The sequence below is a fragment of the Rhinoraja longicauda genome, chromosome 43, assembly GCF_053455715.1.
Source record: "Rhinoraja longicauda isolate Sanriku21f chromosome 43, sRhiLon1.1, whole genome shotgun sequence".
In the NCBI taxonomy this organism is placed as follows: Eukaryota; Metazoa; Chordata; class Chondrichthyes; order Rajiformes; family Arhynchobatidae; genus Rhinoraja; species Rhinoraja longicauda.
In genome coordinates, this window is record NC_135995.1 from 5,052,289 (window position 1) to 5,075,362 (window position 23,074).

Here is a 23,074-nt window from a genome sequence, read left to right on the forward strand (position 1 = left end):
GTGTACAGGTGGGCCCAGAGTCTGGTGTTTGACAGAATCACCCCAGAACAAGAGGGTCTGTATCGCTGTACAGCCGGGAACAAGATTGGCAGTGTGAGCTCAGAGACCATCACTGTTAACGTGTTGTGTGAGTATTCCCCATCATCCCTTGCAGAGTTACCAACCGTCCCGTATTAGCCGGGACATCCCGTATCTTGGGCTAAATTGGTTTGTCCCGTACGGGACCGCCCTTGTCCCATATTAGGCCTGGGGGGCGCTGTAGGCCCGGACAGTGTAGGCCCGGACAGTTTAAGACCGGACGCTGTAGGCCTGGACAATGTAGGTCCGGACGCTGTAGGCCCAGATGTTGTAGGCCAGGACACTGTGGGCCAGGGGGGGCGCTGTAGGCCCGGACGCTGTAGGCCCGGACGCTGTAGGTCTGTACAGTGTAGGCCCAGACAGTGTAGGCCCGGACACTGTAGGCCCGGAAACAGTAGGCCCGGACGCTGTAGGCCCTGACGTTGTAGGCCCGGACACTGTGGGCCAGGGAGCGCTGTAGGCCCGGACACTGTAGGCCCGCATGCTGTAGGCCCGGACGCTGTTGGACTGGATGCTGTTGGCCCGGACGCCGTAGGTCCGGACACTGTGGGCCGCGTGGTGCTGCAGGCCCAGACACTGAAGGCCCGGATCGTGTAGGCCCGGACAGTTCCGGCCTGGTCAGTGTAGGCTGTTGGACGCTGTAGGTCCGAACACTGTGGGCCGGGTGGCGCTGCAGGCCCGGACGCTGAAGGCCCGGACGCTGTAGGCCCGGACACTGTGGGCAAGGGGGGGGCGCTGTAGGCCCGGACGCTGTAGGCCTGGACGTTGTAGGCCCAGACACTATAGGCCTGGACATTGTGGGCCAGGGGGGCGCTGTAGGTCCGGACGCTGTAGGCCCGGACACTGTAGGCCCGGACAGTGTAGGCCCAGATGCTGTGGCCCAGGGGGGCGCTGTATGCCAGGGAGGCACTATAGGCCCGGACACTGTGGGCCAGGGAGGCACTATAGGCCCGGACACTGTTGGCCCAGACGCTGTAGGCCCGGACACTGTCGGCCGGGTGTCGCTGTAGGCACAGACGGTATAAGCCCGGACGCTGTAGGCCCGGACAGTTCCGGCCGGCACAATGTAGGCCCGGATACTGTGGGCCAGGGCACTGTGGACCAGGGGTTGCTGTAGGCCTGGACACAGTAGGCCCAGACGCTGTAGGCCTGGATGCTGTAGGCCCAGATGCTGTAGGCCCGGACACTGTAGGCCCGGACTGTTCCGGCCGGGACAATGTAGGCCCGGACACTGTGGGCCAGTGCACTGTGGGCCAGGGGGTGCTGTAGGCCCGGACACTGTAGGCCCAGATGCTGTAGGCCTGGACGCTGTAGGCGCAGATGCTGTAGGCCCGGATGCTGTAGGCCCGGATGCTGTAGGCCCGGACACTTTATGCCCAGACGGTGTAAGCCCGGACGCTGTAGGCCTGGACAGTGTAGGCCTGGACAGTGTAGGCCCAGACAGTGTAAGCCCGGACGCTGTAGGCCCGGACGCTGTAGGCCCGGACGCTGTAGGCCCGGACTGGTAGGCCCAGGCCGGTTGGCGCTGTCAGCCCGGATGCTGTAGGCCTGGACGCTGTAGGCCCGGACAGTTCTAGCCCGGATAATGTAGGCCCGGACACTGTAGGCCCGGGTACTGTGGGCCCGGATACTGTGGGCCCAGACACAGTGGGCCAGGGGTGCTCTGTATGCCCGGACACTGTAGGCCCGGATGCTGTAGGCCCGGACACTGTAGGCCCGGACACTGTAAGCCCGGACACTGTAGGCCAGGGGGGGCGCTGTAGGCCCGGACGCTGTAGGCCCGGACACTGTAGGCCCGGACGCTGTAGGCCTGGACGCTGTAGGCCTGTATCCCTTGCAGAGTTGCCAACCGTTACGTATTAGCCGGGACATCCCGTATCTTGGGCTAAATTGGTTTGTCCCGTACGTGACCGCCCTTGTCCCGTATTAGGCCCGGGGGGCGCTGTAGGCCCGGACAGTGTTGGACAGGACACTGTAGGCCCGGACACTGTAGGCCCGGACACTGTAGGCCCGGACAGTTTAAGACCAGACACTGTAGGCCCGGACGCTGTAGGCCTGGACAATGTAGGTCTGGACGCTGTAGGCCCAGACGTTGTAGGCCCGGTCACTGTGGGCCAGGGGGGGCGCTGTAGGCCCGGACGCTGTAGGCCCGGACACTGTAGGCCCGGATGCTGTAGGCCTGGACGCTGTAGGCCTGTACAGTGTAGGCCCAGACAGTGTAGGCCCGGACACTGTAGGCCCAGAAACAGTAGGCCCGGACGCTGTAGGCCCTGACGTTGTAGGCCTGGACACTGTGGGCCAGGGAGCGCTGTAGGCTCGGACAATGTAGGCCCGGATGCTGTATGCCCGGACGCTGTTGGACTGGATGCTGTTGGCCCGGACGCTGTAGGTCCGGACACTGTGGGCCGGGTGGCTCTGCAGGCCCGGACGCTGAAGGCCCGGATGCTGTAGGCCTGGACACTGTGGGCTGGGTGGCGCTGCAGGCCCAGACACTGAAGGCCCGGACCGTGTAGGCCCGGACAGTTCCGGCCTGGTCAGTGTAGGCTGTTGAATGCTGTTGGCCCGGACGCTGTAGGTCCGAACACTGTGGGCCGGGTGGCGCTGCAGGCTCGGACGCTGAAGGCCCGGACGCTGTAGGCCCGGACACTGTGGGCAAGGGTGGCGCTGTAGGCCCAGACACTGTAGGCCCGGACGCTGTAGGCCTAGACGCTGTAGGTCCGGACACTGTAGGCCCGGACACTGTAGGCCCGGACAGTGCAGGCCTAGATGCTGTAGGCCCGGATGCTGTAGGCCCGGACGCTGTATGCCCGGACGCTTTAGGCCCGGACACTGTAGGCCTGGACACTGTAGGTCCGGACTCTGAAGGCCCGGACACTTTTGGCCCAGACACTGTCGGCTAGAGAGGCGCTGTAGGACCGGACACTGTAGGCCCGGATGCTTTATGCCCGGACACTGTAGGCCCGGACAGTGTGGGCCAGGGGACGCTGTAGGACCAGATGCTGTAGGCACTGTGAGGCCCGGATGCTGTAGGCCCGGATGCTTTAGGCCCAGACAATGTAGGCCCGGACACTGTAGGCCCGGACAGTGTTGGCCTGGACACTGTAATCCCGGACAGTGTGGGCCGGGGGTGCTGTAGGTCCGGACGCTGTAGGCCCGGACGCTGTAGGCCCGGACGCTGTAGGCCCGGACGCTGTGGGCCCGGACGCTGTGGGCCCGGATGCTGTGGGCCCGGACAGTGTAGGCCCGGACAGTGGAGGCCCGGACAGTGGAGGCCCGGGGGGGGGGGGGGGGGGGTGCTGTAGGCTCAGACGCTGTAGGCCCGGACGCTGTCTGTGTGGAGTTTGTGCGCACGTTCTCTCCCCGTGACCTGCATGGGTTTTCTCCGGGCGCTCTGGTTTCCTCCCACACTCCAAAGACGTGCGTGCGGGTTTGTAGGTTAATTGGCTTCGGTGTAAAGATTGTAAATTGTTCTCTAGAGTGTGTGTGTGTGTGTATGTGTGTGTGCGTGTGTGCGTGTGTGCGTGTGTGTGTGTGGAGTAGTGTTAGTGTGCGGGGATCGCTGGTCGGTGCGGACTCAGTGGGCCGAAGGGCCTGTTTCCGCACTGTATCTCTAAACTAAACACAGAACAGGCTTGTTTACTAGTGCCCTCCTCTAATTCCCCATTTACTGGTGCCCTCCCCTAATTCTCTATTTACCTCTAGTCCCAGCCTCAACTACCTCCTCCGGCAGCTCGTTCCATACACCCAACACCCTCTGTGTGGAAAAGTTACCCCTTGGATTCCCATTAAATCTTCCCCCCCCTATGAACCTATGTCCTCTGGTCCTCGATTCCCCCACTCTGGGCAAGAGACTCTGTGCGTCTACCCGATCTATTCCCCTCGTGATCTTGTACACCTCTATAAGATCGCCCCTCATCCTCCTGCGCTCCAAGTGTGTGTTTGTTTGTGCGTTAGCGTGTCTCTCTCTCTCTCTCTCTGTGTGTTCTCAGTCCAGCCGCGTGACGTCACCGCCTTACTGTGGGTGAACGGGATGAGAGGCCGCACGTTGAGGGAAGGGGACAGAGTCCGTCTCAGCTGCAGTTATGTTACAGCGGATCCACCAGTCCATGAATACACCTGGTACAGAAACCGAGCTGAAATCAAGAGGGGAACGAGTCCCGACCTGGAATACCCATCCATATCCTACGCGGACTTCGGGAAGTACGTGTGCCAAGCCACCAACACAGTGGGAAGCACCCGATCGGCTGAACTCACACTTACGGGCAAGCGTAAGTATCCCCGCAGCGCACGTCATCCCGAGATAAACTCCCACCCCATATGGATAAATGAATATCTCTGAAACTAAACACAGAACTAGTGTGTGAACGGGCGATCGCTGGTCGGCGTGGACTCGGTGGGCAGAAGGGGCCTGTTTCAGCGCTGTATCTATAAACTAAACACAGAACGTGCGGAAAAAGGCTTGTTTACTAGTGCCCTCCCCTATTTCCCCATTTACTGGTGCCCTCCTATAATTCAGAATTTACAGGTGCCCTCCCCTAATTCTCTATTTACCTCCCAGTTCAACCTCAACTACCTCGTCCGGCAGCTCGTTCCATACACCCACCACCCTCTGTGTGGAAAGAGATTCCTATTAAATCTTTCCCCCCCCCTTCACCTTGAACCCATGTCCTCTGGTCCTCGATTCCCCTACTCTGGGCAAGAGACTCTGTGCGTCTACCCGATCTATTCCCCTGGTGATTTTGTACACCTCTATAAGATCGCCCCTCATCCTCCTGCGCCCCAAGGAACAGAGTCCCAGCCTGGCCCCAACCTCTCCCTGTAGCTCAGGCCCCTTGAGTCCTGGCAACATCCTCGTCAATCTTCTCTGCACCCTTTCCAGCTCGACGACATCCTTCTTTCAGCAGGACGACCAAAACTGAACACAGTGCTCCAAATGCGGCCTCACCAACGTCACAGGGCAATGCTGGTTTAAACCACAGATGGGCACAAGATGCTGGAGTAACATAACAAGAGGGGTTGAGTATAGGAGCAAAGAGGTCCTTCTGCAGTTGTACAGGGCCCTGGTGAGACCGCACCTGGAGTACTGTGTGCAGTTTTGGTCTCCAAATTTGAGGAAGGACGTCCTTGCTATTGAGGCAGTGCAGCGTAGGTTCACCAGGTTAATCCCCGGGATGGCGGGACTGTCGTACGAGGAAAGATTGGAAAGGCTGGGGCTTGTATTCACTGGAGTTTAGAAGGATGAGAGGGGATCTTATAGAGATAATAAAATTATAAAAGGACTTATAAAATTATAAAAGGACTGGACAAGCTAGATGCAGGAAACATGTTCCCAATGTTGGTGGAGTCCAGAACCAGGGGCCACACACACACAGTCTAAGAATAAAGGGGAGGCCGTTTAAAACGTTTTTTTAAAAAAAGTTTCCACCCAGAGAGTTGTGAATGTTTTAGGGCGAGGGGGAGGGAGAGGGAGAGAGAGAGAGAGAGGGAGGGAGAGAGAGAGAGAGAGAGAGAGAGAGAGCGAGGGAGGGAGGGAGGGAGGGAGGGAGGGAGGGAGGGAGGGAGGGAGGGAGGGAGGGAGGGAGGGAGGGAGGGAGGGAGGGAGCATGTGTGTGTGTATGTGTGTCTAACGCTGGCTGCCCTTGTCATTTCAGATAAGCCCCAGGACATCCACATTGAGTCCCGTGTCAATGGTGTGCAGGTCGGGAGGGCTGTGTACAACGTGAGCATGGTTGACCGGCTGATCCTGACGTGTGCTAGCCGTGTGAGTGATCCTCCTGAGAGCAGATACTTCTGGTATCACAACGGCCGTGTTAACGGATGGCGTGCCCAGAGTCTGGTGTTTGACGGCATCACCCCAGAACAAGCGGGCCCGTATCGCTGTACAGCCGAGAACGAGATTGGCAATATGAGCTCAGAGACCATCACTGTTAACGTGTTGTGTGAGTATTCCCCATCATCCCTTGCAGAGTTGCCAACTGTCCCGTATTAGCCGGGACATCCCGTATCTTGGGCTAAATTGGTATGGACCGCCCTTGTCCCGTATTCGGCCTGGGGGATGCTGTAGGCCCGAACACTGTAGGCCCGGACAGTGTTGGACCGGGGGGGGCCTGAAGGCCCGGACGCTGTAGGCCCGGACGCTGTAGGCCCGGACATTGTAGGCCCGGACACTGAAGGCCCGGTCAGTGTAGGCCCGGACACTGTAGGCCCGGACGCTGCAGGGCCGGACACTGTAGGCCCAGACACTGTGGTCCAGGGGGGCGCTGTAGACCCGGACACCGTAGTCCTGGATGCTGTAGGCCCGGACGCTGTAGGCCCGGCCACCATAGGCCCGGACACTCAGGGCCAGGGGGGCGCTGTTGTCCCGTACACTGTAGGCCCGGACACTGTAGGCGCGGACTCTGTAGGTGCGGACGCTGTAGGCCTGGACCATGTAGGCCCGGACAGTGTAGGCCCAGAAGCTGTAGGCCGGGACGCTGTAGTCCCGGACGCTGTAGGCCCGGATGCTGTAGGACTGGACGCTGTTGGCCCGGATGCTGTCGGCCCGGACACTGTGGGCCGGGACGCTGTAGGCCTGGACAGTGTCCCGCCCTGACGCTGTAGGCCGGGACACTGTATGCCCAGATGCTATAGGCCCGGACGCTGTAGGCCCGGACGCTGTAGGCCCGGACACTGTAGGCCCGGACGCTGTAGGTTCGGACGCTGTAGGCCCGGACGCTGTAGGCCCGGACGCTGTAGGCCCGGACGCTGTAGGCCGGACGCTGTGGGCCCGGACACTGTGGGCCAGAGGGGCGCTGTAGGCCCGGACACTGTAGGCCCGGATGCTGTAGGCCCGGATGCTGTAGGCCCGGACACTGTAGGCCCGGACACTGTAGGCCCGGATACTGTAGGCCTGGACAGTGTAGGCCCGGGCAGTGTAGGCCCAGACGCTGTAGGCCCGGACACTGTAGGCCCGGACGCTGTAGGCCCGGACGCTGTAGGCCCGTACGCTGAAGGCCCGTACGCTGTTGTCCCGGATGCGGTTGGTCAGGACGCTGTAGGCCCAGACGCTGTAGGCCCGGACAGTTCTAGCCCGGACAGTGTAGGCTCGGACGATGTAGGCCCAGACACTGTAGACTCGGACACTGTGGGCCCAGACGCTGTAGGTGCAGACGCTGTAGGCCCGGACACTGAGGCCCAGGGGGGGCGCTGTAGTTCCGGACACTGTAGGCCCGGACGGTGTAGGCTCGGACACTGTAGGCAAAGACACTGTAGGCCGGGACCCTGTGGGCCCGGACACTGTGGGCCGGGTGGCGCTGTACGCCCGGATGCTGTAGGCCCAGACAGTGTAAGCCCAGACACTGTAGGCCCGGATGCTGTTGGCCCAGACGCTTTAGGCCCGGACGCTGTAGGCCCGGATAATGTAGGCCCGGACAGTGTTGGACCGTATTAGGTCGCTGTATTAGGCCTGGGGGGGCGCTGTAGGCCCGCACAGTGTAGGCCCGGACACTGTAGGCCCGGACGCTGTAGGTCCGGACAGTGTTGGCCCGGACACTGTAGGCCCGGACACTGTGGGCTCGGACACTGTGGGCTCGGACACTGTGGGCCCGGATGCTGTAGGCACGGACAGTTCCGGCCCGGACAGTGTAGGCCCAGACGATGTAGGCCCGTGGGACACTGTAGGCCCGGATGCTGTTGGCCCAGACGCTTTAGGCCCGGACGCTGTAGGCCCGGATACTGTAGGCCCGGACAGTGTTGGACCGTATTAGGCCGCTGTATTAGGCCTGGGGGGTGCTGTAGGCCCGGACAGTGTAGGCCCGGACACTGTAGGCCCGGACGCTGTATGCTCGGACAATGGGCCCGGATGCTGTAGGCAAGGACAGTTCCGGCCCGGACAGTGTAGGCCCAGACGATGTAGGCCCGGGGGACACTGTAGGCCCGGATGCTGTTGGCCCAGACGCTTTAGGCCCGGACGCTGTTGGCCCGGATACTGTAGGCCCGGACAGTGTTGGACCATATTAGGCCGCTGTATTAGGCCTGGGGGGGCGCTGTAGGCCCGGACAGTGTAGGCCCGGACAGTGTAGGCCCGGACAGTGTAGGCCCGGACGCTGTAGGCCCGGTTGCTGTAGGCCCAGACGCTGTAGGCCCGGACACTGTAGGCCAGGAAACTGTGGGCCAGGGGGCACTATAGGCCCGGACGCTGTAGGCCCGGACACTCTAGGCGCGGACACTGTAGGCCCAGACACTGTGGGCCGGGGTGCACTGTAGGCCCGGACACTGTAGGCCCGGACGCTGTAGGCCCGGACGCTGTAGGCCCGGACGCTGTAGGCCCAGACTGTGGGCCAGGGGGGCGCTGTAGGCCCGGACACTCGAGGCCCAGAACTGTGGGCCAGGGGGGTGCTGTAGGCCCGGACTGTGGGCCTGGACGCTGTAGGCCTGGACGCTGTAGGACCAGACAGTGTAGGCCTGGACAGTTTAGGCCCGGATGCTGTCGGGGAGCGCTGTTCGCCCGGATGCTGTAGGCCCGGACACTGTAGGCCGGGACAGTTTAAGCCCGGACTGTTGACTTGGACAGTGGAGGCCCGGAGGCCCGGACACTGTAGGCCCGGACAGTGTAGGCCCGGACAGTGTAGGCCCGGACACTGTGGGCCTGGACAGTATAGGCTCGGACAGTGTAAGCCCGGATGCTGTAGGCCCGGACACTGTAGGCCCGGGCACTGTCGGCCGGGGGGCACTGTAGGCCCGGACACTCTAGGCCCAGACACTGTGGGCCAGGACTGTGGGCCCGGACGCTGTAGGCCTGGACGCTGTAGGCCCGGACACTGTGGGCCAGGACAATATAGGCCCGGACAGTTTAGGCCCGGACGCTGTCGGGGAGCGCTGTAGGCCCGGACGCTGTCGGGGAGCGCTGTAGGCCCGGATGCTGTTGGCCCGGATGCTGTAGGCCCGGACGCTGTAGGCCGGGACAGTTTAAGCCCAGACTGTAGGCTCGGACAGTGTAGGCCCGGAGGCCCGGAGGCCCGGAGGCCCGGAGGCCCGGAGGCCCGGAGGCCCGGAGGCCCGGAGGCCCGGAGGCCCGGAGGCCCGGAGGCCCGGAGGCCCGGAGGCCCGGAGGCCCGGAGGCCCGGAGGCCCGGAGGCCCGGAGGCCCGGAGGCCCGGAGGCCCGGAGGCCCGGAGGCCCGGAGGCCCGGACACTGTAGGACACTGTAGGTCAGGACACTGTAGGCCTGGACACTGTAGGCCCAGACACTGTAGGCCCAGATGATGTAGGACTGGACACTGTAGGCCGGGACGGTTTAAGCCCGGACACTGTAGGCTAGGAAGCTTCAGGCCCGGACGCCGTAGGCCCAGACAGTGTAGGCCCGGAGGCTGTAGGCCCAGACTGTGGGCCAGGGGGGCGCTGTAGACCCAGACACACTAGGCCCGGACACTGTGGGCCAGGACTGTGGGCCCGGACGCTGTAGGCCTGGACTCTGTAGGACCGGACAGTGTAGGCCCGGACAGTGTAGGCCCGGACAGTATAGGCCTGGACGCTGTCGGGGAGCGCTGTTGGCCCGGATGCTGTAGGCCCGGAAGCTGTAGGCTGGGACATTTTAAGCCCGGACTGTAGGCTCAGACAGTGGAGGCCCGGACACTGTAGGAACTGGACACTGTAGGCCCGGACAGTGTAGACCCGGACAGTGTAGGCCCGGACACTGTGTGCCAGGACAGTATAGGCTCGGACAGTGTAGGCCGGGATGCTGTAGGCCCGGACACTGTGGGCCAGGGGGCACTGCAGGCCCGGATGCTCTAGGCCCGGACGCTGTAAGCTCGGATGCTGTAGGCCCAGACTGTGGGCCAGGGGGGCGCTGTAGGCCGGACACTCTAGGCCCAGACACTGTGGGCCCGGACGCTGTAGGCCTGGACTCTGTAGGACCGGACAGTGTAGGCCCGGACAGTTTAGGCCCGGACGCTGTCAGGGAGTGCTATAGGCCCGGATGCTGTAGGCCCGGACGCTGTAGGCCGGGACAGTTTAAGCCCGGACTGTAGGCTCGGACAGCGTAGGCCCGGAGGCCCGAACACTGTAGGAACCGGACACTGTAGGCCCAGACAGTGTAGGCCCGGAGGGCCGGACACTGTAGGCCTGGACGCTTTAGGCCCGGATGCTGTACGTCCGGACGGACGCTGTAGGCCCAGACTGTGGGCCAGTGGGGCGCTGTAGTCCCAGACACTGTGGGCCAGACACTCTAGGCCAGGATGCTGTAGGCCCGGACAGTGTTGGCCCGGACAGTGTTGGCCCGGACAGTGTAGGCCCGGACAGTGTAGGCCCGGACAGTGTAGGCCCGGACAGTGTAGGCCCGGACAGTGTAGGCCCGGACAGTGTAGGCCCGGACAGTGTCGGTCTGGACTGTGTAGGCCCTGACGCTGTAGGCCTGGACAGCGTAGGTCCGGACTGTAGGCTCGAACAGTTTAGGCCCGGAGGCCCGGACACTGTAGGAACCGGACGCTGTAGGCCCGGACAGTGTAAGCCCGGATGCTGTAGGCCCGGACGCTGTAAGCTCGGGCACTGTAGGCCCAGACTGTGGTCCAGGCGGGCGCTGTAGGCCCGGACACTCTAGGCCCAGACACTGTGAGCCCGGACGCTGTAGGTTCGGACGCTGTAGGTTCGGACTGTGGGCCCGGACGCTGTAGGCCCGGACGCCTTAGGCCCGAATGCCGTAGGCCCGAACGCCGTAGGCCCGGACGCCGTAGGCCCGGACGCCGTAGGCCCGGACGCCGTAGGCCCGGACGCCGTAGGCCCGGACGCCGTAGGCCCGGATGCTGTGGGCCCGGACGCTGTGGGGCTGCGGGGCACAGTAGGCCCAGACACTGTGGGCCCAGACACTGTGGGGCCAGGGGGGCGCTGTAGACCCAGACACACTAGGCCCGGACACTGTTGGCCCGGGCGCTGTAGGCCCGGACACTGTAGGCCTCGACACTGTAGGCCCGGACAGTTTAGGCCCGGACACTGTAGGCCCGGATACTGTAGGCCTGGGCAGTGTAGGCCAGGGCAGTGTAGGCCTGTACAGTGTAGGTCCGGACAGTGTAGGCCCGGACGCTGTAGGCCTGGACATTTTAGGCCCAGACACTGTAGGGCCAGACACTGTGGGCCCGGGTGCACTGTATGCCCGGACGCTTTAGGCCTGGACGCTGTAGGCCCAGACTGCGGGCCAGAGTGGCGCTGTAGGCCCGGACACTCTAGGCCCAGACACTGTGGGCCAGGGGGCGCTGTAGGCCCGGACGCTGTAGGCCTGGACGCTGTAGGACCGGACAGTGTAGGCCCGGACAGTTTAGGCCTGGACGCTGTCGGGGAGCGCTGTTGGCCCGGATGCTGTAGGCCCGGATGCTGTAGGCCGGGACAGTTTAAGCCCGGACTGTAGGCTCAGACAGTGTAGGCCCGGAGGCCCGGACACCCGGACACTGTAGGAACTGGACACTGTAGGCCCGGACAGTGTAGACCCGGACAGTGTAGGCCCGGACACTGTGTGCCAGGACAGTATAGACTCTGACAGTGTAGGCCGGGATGCTGTAGGCCCGGATGCTGTAGGCCCGGACACTGTGGGCCAGGGGGCACTGTAGGCCCGGATGCTCTAGGCCCGGACGCTGTAAGCTCGGATGCTGTAGGCCCAGACTGTAGGCCGGACACTCTAGGCCCAGACACTGTGGGCCAGGACTGTGGGCCCGGAAGCTGTAGGCCTGGACTCTGTAGGACCGGACAGTGTAGGTCCGGACAGTTTAGGCCCGGACGCTGTCAGGGAGTGCTGTAGGCCCGGATGCTGTAGGCCCGGACGCTGTAGGCCGGGACAGTTTAAGCCCGGACTGTAGGTTCGGACAGCTTAGGCCCGGAGGCCCGAACACTGTAGGAACCGGACACTGTAGGCCCAGACAGTGTAGGCCCGGAGGGCCGGACACTCTAGGCCTGTACGCTTTAGGCCCGGATGCTGTACGTCCGGACGGACGCTGTAGGCCCAGACTGTGGGCCAGTGGGGCGCTGTAGTCCCGGGCGCTGTAGTCCCAGACACTGTGGGCCAGACACTCTAGGCCAGGATGCTATAGGCCCGGACAGTGTCGGCCCGGATAGTGTAGGCCCGGACAGTGTAGGCCCGGACAGTGTAGGCCCGGACAGTGTCGGTCTGGACTGTGTAGGCCCTGACGCTGTAGGCCTGGACAGCGTAGGTCCGGACTGTAGGCTCGAACAGTTTAGGCCCGGAGGCCCGGACACTGTAGGCCCGGACAGTGTAAGCCCGGATGCTGTAGGCCCGGACACTCTAGGCCCAGACACTGTGAGCCCGGACGCTGTAGGTTCGGACTGTGGGCCCGGACGCTGTAGGCCTGCACGCTGTAGGACCGGACAGTGTAGGCCCGGACAGTGTAGGCCCGGACAGTTTAGACCCGGACGCTGTCCGGGAGCGCTATAGGCCCGGATGCTGTTGGCCCGGATGCTGTAGGCCCGGACGCTATAGGCCGGGACAGTTTAAGCCCGGACTGTAGGCTCGGACAGTGTAGGCCCGGAGGCCCGGACACTGTAGGCCCAGAGGCCCGGACACTGTAGGAACACTGTCGCCCTGGACACTGTGGGCCAGGACAGTATAGGCTCGGAGGTCCGGACACTGTAGGCCCAGACGCTGTAGGCCCGGATGCTGTAGATCCGGACGGACGCTGTAGGCCCAGACTGTGGGCCAGTGGGGCGCTCTAGGCCCAGACACTGTGGGCCAGGGGGGGGGGGGGGGGGCGCTGTAGGCCCAGACACTCTAGGCCAGGATGCTCTAGGCCTGGTACACTGTAGTCCCTGACAGTGTAGGTCCGGACAGTGTAGGCCCGGACAGTGTCGGCCCAGACAGTGTAGGCCCGGATGCTGTAGGCCCGGACGCTGTAGGCCTGGACAGTGTAGGTCCGGACTGTGGGCTCGGACAGTTTAGGCCCGGAGGCCCGGACACTGTAGGAACCGGATACTGTAGGCCCGGACAGTGTAGGCCCGGACGCTGTTGGCCTGGATGCTGTAGGCCCGGACGCGTGGGCCCGGTCAGTGTAGGCCCGGACATTGTAGGCCCGGACACTGTAGGCCCGGACACTGTAGGCCCGGACACTGTAGGCCCGGTCTGTTTAGGCCCGGACATTGTAGGCCCGGATACTATAGGCCCGGGCAGTGTAGGCCTGTACAGTGTAGACCGGGACGCTGTAGGCCTGTACAGTGTAGGTTCGGACAGTGTAGGCCCGGATGCTGTAGGCCCGGACACTGTAGGCCCGGACACTGTAGGCCCGGACACTGCGGACCGGGGGGCACTGTAGGCCCGGATGCTGTAGGCCCGGGCGCTGTAAGCTCGGACACTGTAGGCTCAGACTGTGGGCCAGGGGGGCGCTGTAGGCCCGGACACTCTAGGCCCAGACACTCTGAGCCCGGACGCTGTAGGCCTGCACGCTGTAGGACCGGACAGTGTAGGCCCGGACAGTTTAGACCCGGACGCTGTCGGGGAGCGCTGTAGGCCCGGATGCTGTTGGCCCGGATGCTGTAGGCCCGGACGCTGTAGGCCGGGACAGTTTAAGCCCGGACTGTAGGCTCGGACAGTGTAGGCCCGGACACTGTAGGAACACTGTGGGCCTGGACACTGTGGGCCTGGACACTGTGGGCCTGGACACTGTGGGCCTGGACACTGTGGGCCTGGACACTGTGGGCCAGGACAGTGTAGGCCCGGATGCTGTAGGCCCGGACATTGTAGGCCCAGACAGTGTAGGCCCGGAGGTCCGGACACTAGGCACGGACGCTGTAGGCCCCGATGCTGTAGGTCCGGACGGACGCTGTAGGCCCAGACTGTGGGCCAGTGGGGCGCTGTAGGCCCAGACACTCTAGGCCAGGATGCTGTAGGCCTGGTACACTGTAGTCCCGGACAGTGTAGGCCCGGAAAGTGTAGGTCCGGACAGTGTAGGCCCGGACGCTGTAGGCCTGGACAGTGTAGGTCCGGACTGTAGGCTCGGACAGTTTAGGCCCGGAGGCCCGGACACTGTAGGAACCGGATACTGTAGGCCCGGACAGTGTAGGCCCAGACAGTGTAGGCCCGGACACTGTAGGCCCGTACACTGTGGGCCGGGGGGCACTGTAGGCCCGGACGCTGTAAGCTCGGACGCTGTAGGCCCAGACTGTCCGCCAGGGGGGCGCTGTAGGCCCGGACACTGTAGGCCCAGACACTGTGGGACAGGAGGGCGCTGTAGGCCCGGACACTGTAGGCCCGGACGCTTTAGGCACGGACGCTGTAGGCCCGGACCGTGTAGGCCTGGACACTGTAGGCCCGGACAGTGTAGGCTCGGAGGCCCGGGCACTGTACGCCCGGACTGTGTAGGCCCGGACCGTGTAGGCCTGGACACTGTAGGCCCGGACAGTGTAGGCTCGGAGGCCCGGGCACTGGACGCCCGGACTGTGTGGGCTGGGGGGCACTGTAGGCCCGGATGCTGTAGGCCCAGACACTGTGAGCCCGGACGCTGTAGGTTCGGACGCTGTAGGTTCGGACTGTGGGCCCGGACGCTGTAGGCCTGCACGCTGTAGGACCGGACAGTGTAGGCCCGGACGCTTTAGGCCCGAACGCCGTAGGCCCGGACGCCGTAGGCCCGGACGCGGTAGGCCCGGACGCTGTGGGCCCGGACGCTGTGTGGCAGCGGGGCACAGTAGGCCCAGACACTGTGGGCCCAGACACTGTGGGGCCAGACACTGTGGGGCCAGGGGGGCGCTGTAGACCCAGACACACTAGGCCCGGACACTGTTGGCCCGGGCGCTGTAGGCCCGGACACTGTAGGCCTGGACACTGTAGGCCCGGACAGTTTAGGCCCGGACACTGTAGGCCCGGATACTGTAGGCCTGGGCAGTGTATGCCAGGGCAGTGTAGGCCTGTACAGTGTAGGTCCGGACAGTGTAGGCCCGGACGCTGTAGGCCTGGACATTTTAGGCCCGGACACTGTAGGGCCAGACACTGTGGGCCCGGGTGCACTGTATGCCCGGACGCTTTAGGCCTGGACGCTGTAGGCCCAGACTGCGGGCCAGAGGGGCGCTGTCGGCCCGGACACTCTAGGCCCAGACACTGTGGGCCAGGGGGCGCTGTAGGCCTGGACGCTGTAGGACCGGACAGTGTAGGCCCGGACAGTTTAGGCCTGGACGCTGTCGGGGAGCGCTGTTGGCCCGGATGCTGTAGGCCCGGACGCTGTAGGCCAGGACAGTTTAAGCCCGGACTGTAGGCTCAGACAGTGTAGGCCCGGAGGCCCGGAGGCCCGGACACTGTAGGAACTGGACACTGTAGGCCCGGACAGTGTAGGCCCGGTCACTGTGTGCCAGGACAGTATAGGCTCGGACAGTGTAGGCCGGGATGCTGTAGGCCCGGATGCTGTAGGCCCGGACACTGTGGGCCAGGGGGCACTGTAGGCCCGGATGCTCTAGGCCCGGATGCTGTAAGCTCGGATGCTGTAGGCCCAGACTGTAGGCCGGACACTCTAGGCCCAGACACTGTGGGCCAGGACTGTGGGCCCGGACGCTGTAGGCCTGGACTCTGTAGGACCGGACAGTGTAGGTCCGGACAGTTTAGGCCCGGACGCTGTCAGGGAGTGCTGTAGGCCCGGATGCTGTAGGCCCGGACGCTGTAGGCCGGGACAGTTTAAGCCCGGACTGTAGGTTCGGACAGCGTAGGCCCGGAGGCCCGAACACTGTAGGAACCGGACACTGTAGGCCCAGACACTGTAGGCCTGGACGCTTTAGGCCCGGATGCTGTACGTCCGGACGGACACTGTAGGCCCAGACTGTGGGCCAGTGGGGCGCTGTAGTCCCAGACACTGTGGGCCAGACACTCTAGGCCAGGATGCTGTAGGCCCGGACAGTGTAGGCCCGGACAGTGTAGGCCCGGACAGTGTAGGTCCGGACAGTTTAGGCCCGGATGCTGTCAGGGAGTGCTGTAGGCCCGGATGCTGTAGGCCCGGACGCTGTAGGCCGGGACAGTTTAAGCCCGGACTGTAGGTTCGGACAGCGTAGGCCCGGAGGCCCGAACACTGTAGGAACCGGACACTGTAGGCCCAGACAGTGTAGGTCCGGAGGGCCGGACACTGTAGGCCTGGACGCTTTAGGCCCGGATGCTGTACGTCTGGACGGACGCTGTAGGCCCAGACTGTGGGCCAGTGGGGCGCTGTAGTCCCAGACACTGTGGGCCAGACACTCTAGGCCAGGATGCTGTAGGCCCGGACAGTGTCGGCCCGGACAGTGTCGGCCCGGACAGTGTCGGCCCGGACAGTGTCGGCCCGGACAGTGTCGGCCCGGACAGTGTAGGCCCGGACAGTGTCGGCCCGGACAGTGTAGGCCCGGACAGTGTCGGTCTGGACTGTGTAGGCCCTGACGCTGTAGGCCTGGACAGCGTAGGTCCGGACTGTAGGCTCGAACAGTTTAGGCCCGGAGGCCTGGACACTGTAGGAACCGGACGCTGTAGGCCCGGACAGTGTAAGCCCGGATGCTGTAGGCCCGGATGCTGTAGGCCCGGACGCTGTAAGCTCGGACACTGTAGGCCCAGACTGTGGGCCAGTGGGGCGCTCTAGGCCCAGACACTGTGGGCCGGGGGGGGGGGGGGCGCTGTAGGCCCAGACACTCTAGGCCAGGATGCTCTAGGCCAGGATGCTCTAGGCCTGGTACACTGTAGTCCCGGACAGTGTTGGTCCGGACAGTGTAGGCCCGGACAGTGTCGGCCCGGACAATGTAGGCCTGGATGCTGTAGGCCCGGACGCTGTAGGCCTGGACAGTGTAGGTCCGGACTGTGGGCTCGGACAGTGTAGGTCCGGACTGTGGGCTCGGACAGTTTAGGCCCGGAGGCCCGGACACTGTAGGAACCGGATACTGTAGGCCCGGACAGTGTAGGCCCAGACGCTGTTGGCCTGGATGCTGTAGGCCTGGATGCTGTAGGCCCGGACGCGTGGGCCCGGTCAGTGTAGGCCCGGACATTGTAGGCCCGGACACTGTAGGCCCGGACACTGTAGGCCCGGTCTGTTTAGGCCCGGACATTGTAGGCCCGGATACTGTAGGCCCGGACATTGTAGGCCCGGATACTGTAGGCCCGGGCAGTGTAGGCCTGTACAGTGTAGACCGGGACGCTGTAGGCCTGTACAGTGTAGGTTCGGACAGTGTAGGCCCGGATGCTGTAGGCCCGGACACTGTAGGCCCGGACACTGCGGACCGGGGGGCACTGTAGGCCCGGATGCTGTAGGCCCGGGCGCTGTAAGCTCGGACACTGTAGGCTCAGACTGTGGGCCAGGGGGGCGCTGTAGGCCCAGACACTCTAGGCCCAGACACTCTGAGCCCGGACGCTGTAGGCCTGCACGCTGTAAGACCGGACAGTGTAGGCCCGGACAGTGTAGGCCCGGATGCTGTAGGCCCGGACGCTGTAGGCCTGGACAGTGTAGGTCCGGACTGTAGGCTCGGACAGTTTAGGCCCGGAGGCCCGGACACTGTAGGAACCGGATACTGTAGGCCCGGACAGTGTAGGCCCAGACAGTGTAGGCCCGGACAGTGTAGGCCCGGACACTGTAGGCCCGTACACTGTAGGCCCGTACACTGTGGGCCGGGGGGCACTGTAGGCCCGGATGCTGTAGGCCCGGACGCTGTAAGCTCGGACGCTGTAGGCCCAGACTGTCCGCCAGGGGGGCGCTGTAGGCCCGGACACTGTAGGCCCAGACACTGTGGGACAGGAGGGCGCTGTAGGCCCGGACACTGTAGGCCTGGACGCTTTAGGCACGGACGCTGTAGGCCCGGACCGTGTAGGCCTGAACACTGTAGGCCCGGACAGTGTAGGCTCGGAGGCCCGGGCACTGTAGGCCCGGACTGTGTAGGCCCGGACAGTGTGGGCTGGGGGGCACTGTAGGCCCGGATGCTGTAGGCCCAGATGCTGTAGGACCGGACGCTGTAGGCCCAGATGCTGTAGGCCCAGATGCTGTAGGACCGGACGCTGTAGGCCGGGACGGTTTAAGCCCGGACACTGTTGGCTCGGACAGTGTAGGCCCGGAGGCCCGGACACTGTAGGAAATGTAGGCCCAGACAGTGTAGGCCCGGACACTGTAGGCCCGGATGCTGTAGGTCCGGACGGACGCTGTAGGCCCAGACTGTGGGCCAGTGGGGCGCTGTAGGCCCAGACACTGTGGGCCAGGGGGGGCGCTGTAGGCCCATACACTCTAGGCCCGGATGCTGTAGGCCTGGGACACTGTAGGCCCGGACAGTGTAGGCCCGGACAGTGTAGGCCCGGACAGTGTAGGCCCGGACAGTGTCGGCCCGGACAGTGTAGGCCCGGACAGTGTAGGCCTGGACGCTGTATGTCCGGACTCTGTAGGCCTGGACAGTGTAGGTCCGGACAGTGTAGACCAAGACGCTGTTGGCCTGGATGCTGTAGGCCCGGACGTGTAGGTCCGGACAGTGTAGGCCCGGACGCTGTAGGCCTATACACTGTAGGCCCGGACACTGTAGGCCCAGACACTGTGGGCCGGGGTGCACTGTAGGCACGGACGCTGTAGGCCCGGACGCTGTAGGCCCGGACTGTGGGCCAGGTGGGCACTGTAGGCCCGTACACTCTAGGCCCAGACACTGTAGGCCCGGACTGTGGGCCCGGACGCTGTAGGCCTGGACGCTGTAGGACCGGACAATGTAGGCCCGGATAGTGTAGGCCCGGACAGTGTAGGCCCAGACGCTGTCAGGGAGCGCTGTAGGCCCGGATGCTGTTGGCCCGGATGCTGTAGGCCCGGACGCTGTAGGCCGGGACAGTTTAAGCCCAGGCTGTAGGCTCGGACAGTGTAGGCCCGGAGGCCCGGACACTTTAGGAACCGGACACCTTAGGCCCGGAGAGTGTAGGCCCGGACAGTGTAGGCCCGGACACTGTGGGCCAGGACAGTATAGGCTCGGACAGTGTAGGCCCGAATGCTGTGGGCCCGGACACTGTAGGCCTGGATGCTGTAGACCCGGACGCTGTAAGCTCGAACGCTGTAGGCCCATACTGTGGGACAAGGGGGCGCTGTAGGCCCGGACACTAGGCCCAGACACTGTGGGCCAGGGGGGCGCTGTAGGTCCGGACTGTGGGCCCGGATGCTGTAGGACCGGATATTGTAGGCCCAGACACTGTGGGCCAGGGGGGCGCTGTAGGCCCGGACACTATAGGCTCGGTCAGTGTAGGCCCGGATGCTGTAGGCCCGGACACTGTAGGCCCGGACACTGTAGACCCAGACTGTGGGCCAAGGGGGCGCTGTAGGCCCGGACACTCTAGGCCCAGACACTGTGGGCCAAGGGGGCGCTGTAGGTCTGGACGCTGTAGGACCGGACATTTTAGGCCCGGACAGTTTAGGCCCAGACGCTGTCGGGGTGCGCTGTAGGCCCGGATGCTGTTGGCCCGGATGCTGTAGTCCCGGACGCTCTAGGCCGGGACAGTTTAAGCCCGGACTGTAGGCTCGGACAGTGTAGGCCCGGAGGCCCGGACACTGTAGGAACCGGACACTGTAGGCCTGGACAGTTTAGGCCCGGACAGTGTAGGTCCGGACAGTGTAGGTCCGGACAGTGTGGGCCGGGGGGCACTGTAGGCCCGGATGCTGTAGGCCCGGACGCTGTAAGCTCGGACGCTGTAGGCCCAGACTGTGGGCCAGGGGGGCGCTGTTGCACTGGACGCTGTAGGCCCGGACGTGTAGGCCCGGACAGTGTAGGCCCGGACACTGTAGGCCTGGAGGGCGCAGTAGGCCCGGACACTGTAGGCCCGGATGCTTTAGGCACGGACGCTGTAGGCACGGACGCTGTAGGCCCGGACAGTGTAGGCCTGGACACTGTAGGCCCGGACAGTGTAGGCTCGGAGGCCCGGACACTGTAGGCCCGGACAGTGTAGGCCCGGACAGTGTAGGCCCGGACAGTATGGGCTGGGGGGCACTGTAGGCCCAGATGCTGTAGGCACAGATGCTTTAGGACCGGACGCTGTAGGCCGGGATGGTTTAAGCCCGGACACTGTAGGCTCGGACGCGTTAGGCCCGGACGCCGTAGGCCCAGACAGTGTAGGCCCGGAGGTCCGGACACTGTAGGCCCGGACGCTGTAGGCCCGGATGCTGTAGGCCCGGACGCTGTGGGTCCGGACGCTGTAGGTCCGGACGCTGTAGGCCCAGACTGTGGGCCAGTGGGGGGCGCTGTAGGCCCAAACACTCTGGGCCCGGATGCTGTAGGCCTGGGACACTGTAGGCCCGGACAGTGTAGGCCCATACAGTGTAGGCCCGGACAGTGTAGGCCGGCAGTGTAGGCCCGGAAAGTGTAGACCCGGACAGTGTAGGCCCAGACGCTGTAGGCCTGGACGCTGTAGGCCCGGACGCTGTAGGCCCAGACTGTGGGCCAGCGGGGCGCTGTAGGCTCGGACACTCTAGGCCCGGACAGTTTAGGCCCGGATAGTTTAGGCCCGGACACTGTAGGCCCGGATACAGTAGGCCCGGGCAGTGTAGGCCTGTACAGTGTAGGCCCGGACAGTGTAGGCCCGGACGCTGTAGGCCTGGACACTGTAGGCCCGGACACTGTAGGCCCAGACACTGTGGGCCGGGGTGCACTGTAGGCCCGGACGCTGTAGGCCCAGATGCTGTAGTCCCAGACTGTGGGCCAGGGGGGCGCTGTAGGCCCAGACACTCTAGGCCCAGACACTGTCGGCCAGGGGGGCGCAATAGGCCCGGACTGTGGGCCCGGGCGCTGTAGGCCTGGATGCTGTAGGACCGTACAGTGTAGGCCCGGACAGTTTAGGCCCGGACGTTGTCGGGGAGCGCTGTAGGCCCGGATGCTGTTGGCCCGGATGCTGTAGTCCCGGACGCTGTAGGCCGGGACAGTTTAAGCCCGGACTGTAGGCTCAGTGTAGGCCTGGAGGCCCGGACACTGTAAGAACCGGACACTGTAGGCCCGGACAGTTTAGGCCCGGACAGTGTAGGCCCGGACAGTGTGGGCCGGGAAGCACTGTAGGCCCGGATGCTGTAGGCCCGGACGCTGTAAGCTCGGACGCTGTAGGCCCAGACTGTGGGCCAGGGGGGCGCTGTTGGCCTGGACGCTCTAGGCCCGGACGTGTAGGCCCGGACAGTGTAGGCCCGGACACTGTAGGCCCGGACACTGTAGGCCCCAGGACAGTTTAGGCCCGGACACTATAGGCCCAGACACTGTGGGCCAGGAGGGCGCTGTAGGCCCGGACACTGTAGGCCCGGACGCTTTAGGCACGGACGCTGTAGGCACGGACAGTGTAGGCCTGGATCGAGAATCTGTCAATCTCCCCTTTAAAAATCTCTCCTTGTCGCTGATAATCCAGACAAACCTCTCTCTGTAGCGAATAGTGTTTCGGCAGACTGGTTAGCACGCAACAAAATGGCGGTCACGGTGGCGCAGCGGGTCGAACTGCTGCCTCACGGAGCCAGAGACCCGGGTTCCATCCCGACCGCGGGCGCTGTCTGTACGGAGTTTGTGCGCACGTTCTCTCTCCCCGTGACCTGCGTGGGTTTTCTCCGGGCGCTCCGGTTTCCTCCCACACTCCAAAGACGTGCGTGCGGGTTTGTGGGTCAATTGGCTTCGGTAAATGTAAATATTGTCCCTACTGTGTGTGTGTGTGTGCATGTGTGTGCGTGTGTTTGTGTGTGTGTGCGTGTGTGCGTGTGTGCGTGTGTATGTGTGTGTGTGTGTGTGCGTGTGTGCGTGTGTGTGCATGTGTGTGCGTGTGTGCGTGTGTATGTGTGTGCGTGTGTGTGTGTGTGTGCGTGTGTATGTGTGTGTGTGTCTGTGTGTGTGTGTGTGTGTGTGTGTGCGCGTGTGTGCGTGTGTATGTGTGTGTGTCTGTGTGTGTGTGTGTGCGCGTGTGTGTGTGTGTGCGTGTGTGTGTGTGTGTGTGTGTGTGTGTGTGTGTGGGATAGTGTTAGTGTGTGGGGATCGCTGGTCGGCACGGACTCGATGGGCCGAAGGGCCTGTTTCCGCGCTGTATCTTTAAACTAAACTAAACTAAATTAACTGTACCTCGTTACACGTGAAATGAAAATAAACTCAAACCTCTTCCTGTAACTAATATCTTCTAATTCCTGCAAATCTTTCCTTGTAACTAATCGGTCCTAATCCACACAAATCCCCACCTTGTGGCTAATTCCCACTAATCCACTCACATCTTAGTTTAGTTTAGTTTAGAGATACAGCGCGGAAACAGGCCCTTCGGCCCACCGAGTCCGTGCCGCCCAGCGATCCCCGCACACTAACACTATCCCACACACACACACACACACACACACACACACACGCACGCACGCACGCACACACACACACTGGGGGACAATTTACAATCTTTACACCGAAGCCAATTAACCTACAAACCCGCACGCACGTCTTTGGAGTGAGGGAGGAAACCGGAGCGCCCGGAGAAAACCCACGCAGGTCACGGGGAGAGAACGTGCGCACAAACTCCGTACAGACAGCGCCCGCGGTCGGGATGGAACCCGGGTCTCCGGCGCTGCATTCGCTGTAAGGCGGAGACTATACCGCTGTGCCACCGTGACCGCCCGTAACTAACAGCTTCTAATCCTCTCGCATTTCTGCACTTTTACTAATGCCCTCTAATCCAGGATAACCTCTCCTTGAATGAATGGTTTTTTAATTGACTTACGTGAAAAGTCTCACACATATTCTATGTCTTTAAGTAAACTAGGAATGCAAACTGCTGCCAGACCAAAGTTACAAGCTTTTCCATCTTAATGCAAACCATTTTTAACACATTCCATTGTTCTACCACAGAAACGTACACAACGGGTGCAGGAGGAGGCCATTCGGCCCTTCGAGCCTGTACGCACCGCCATTCATTGTGATCGCGGCTGACCGTCCACAATCAGTAACCCGTGCCTGCCTTCTCCCCATATCCCTTGATTCCACTAGCCCCTAGAGCTCTATCTAACTCTCTCTTAAATCCATCCAGTGAATTGGCCTCCACTGCCCTCTGTGGCAGAGAATCCCACACATTCACAACTGGAAAA

The 23,074-nt window shown here is 63.3% G+C and overlaps 1 protein-coding gene across 1 annotated transcript in view; it reads left to right on the forward strand.

Moving 5' to 3' along the window:
* Positions 1 to 23,074, forward strand: part of LOC144612190 (hemicentin-2-like) — an 80,762-nt gene that overhangs the window by 48,907 nt on the left and 8,781 nt on the right. Inside the window, exons 13-14 of the mRNA XM_078431748.1 lie at positions 4,068 to 4,346; positions 5,730 to 6,017. Of these exons, the coding sequence (XP_078287874.1) occupies positions 4,068 to 4,346; positions 5,730 to 6,017 (567 nt within the window). The remainder of the gene's footprint in view (positions 1 to 4,067; positions 4,347 to 5,729; positions 6,018 to 23,074) is intronic.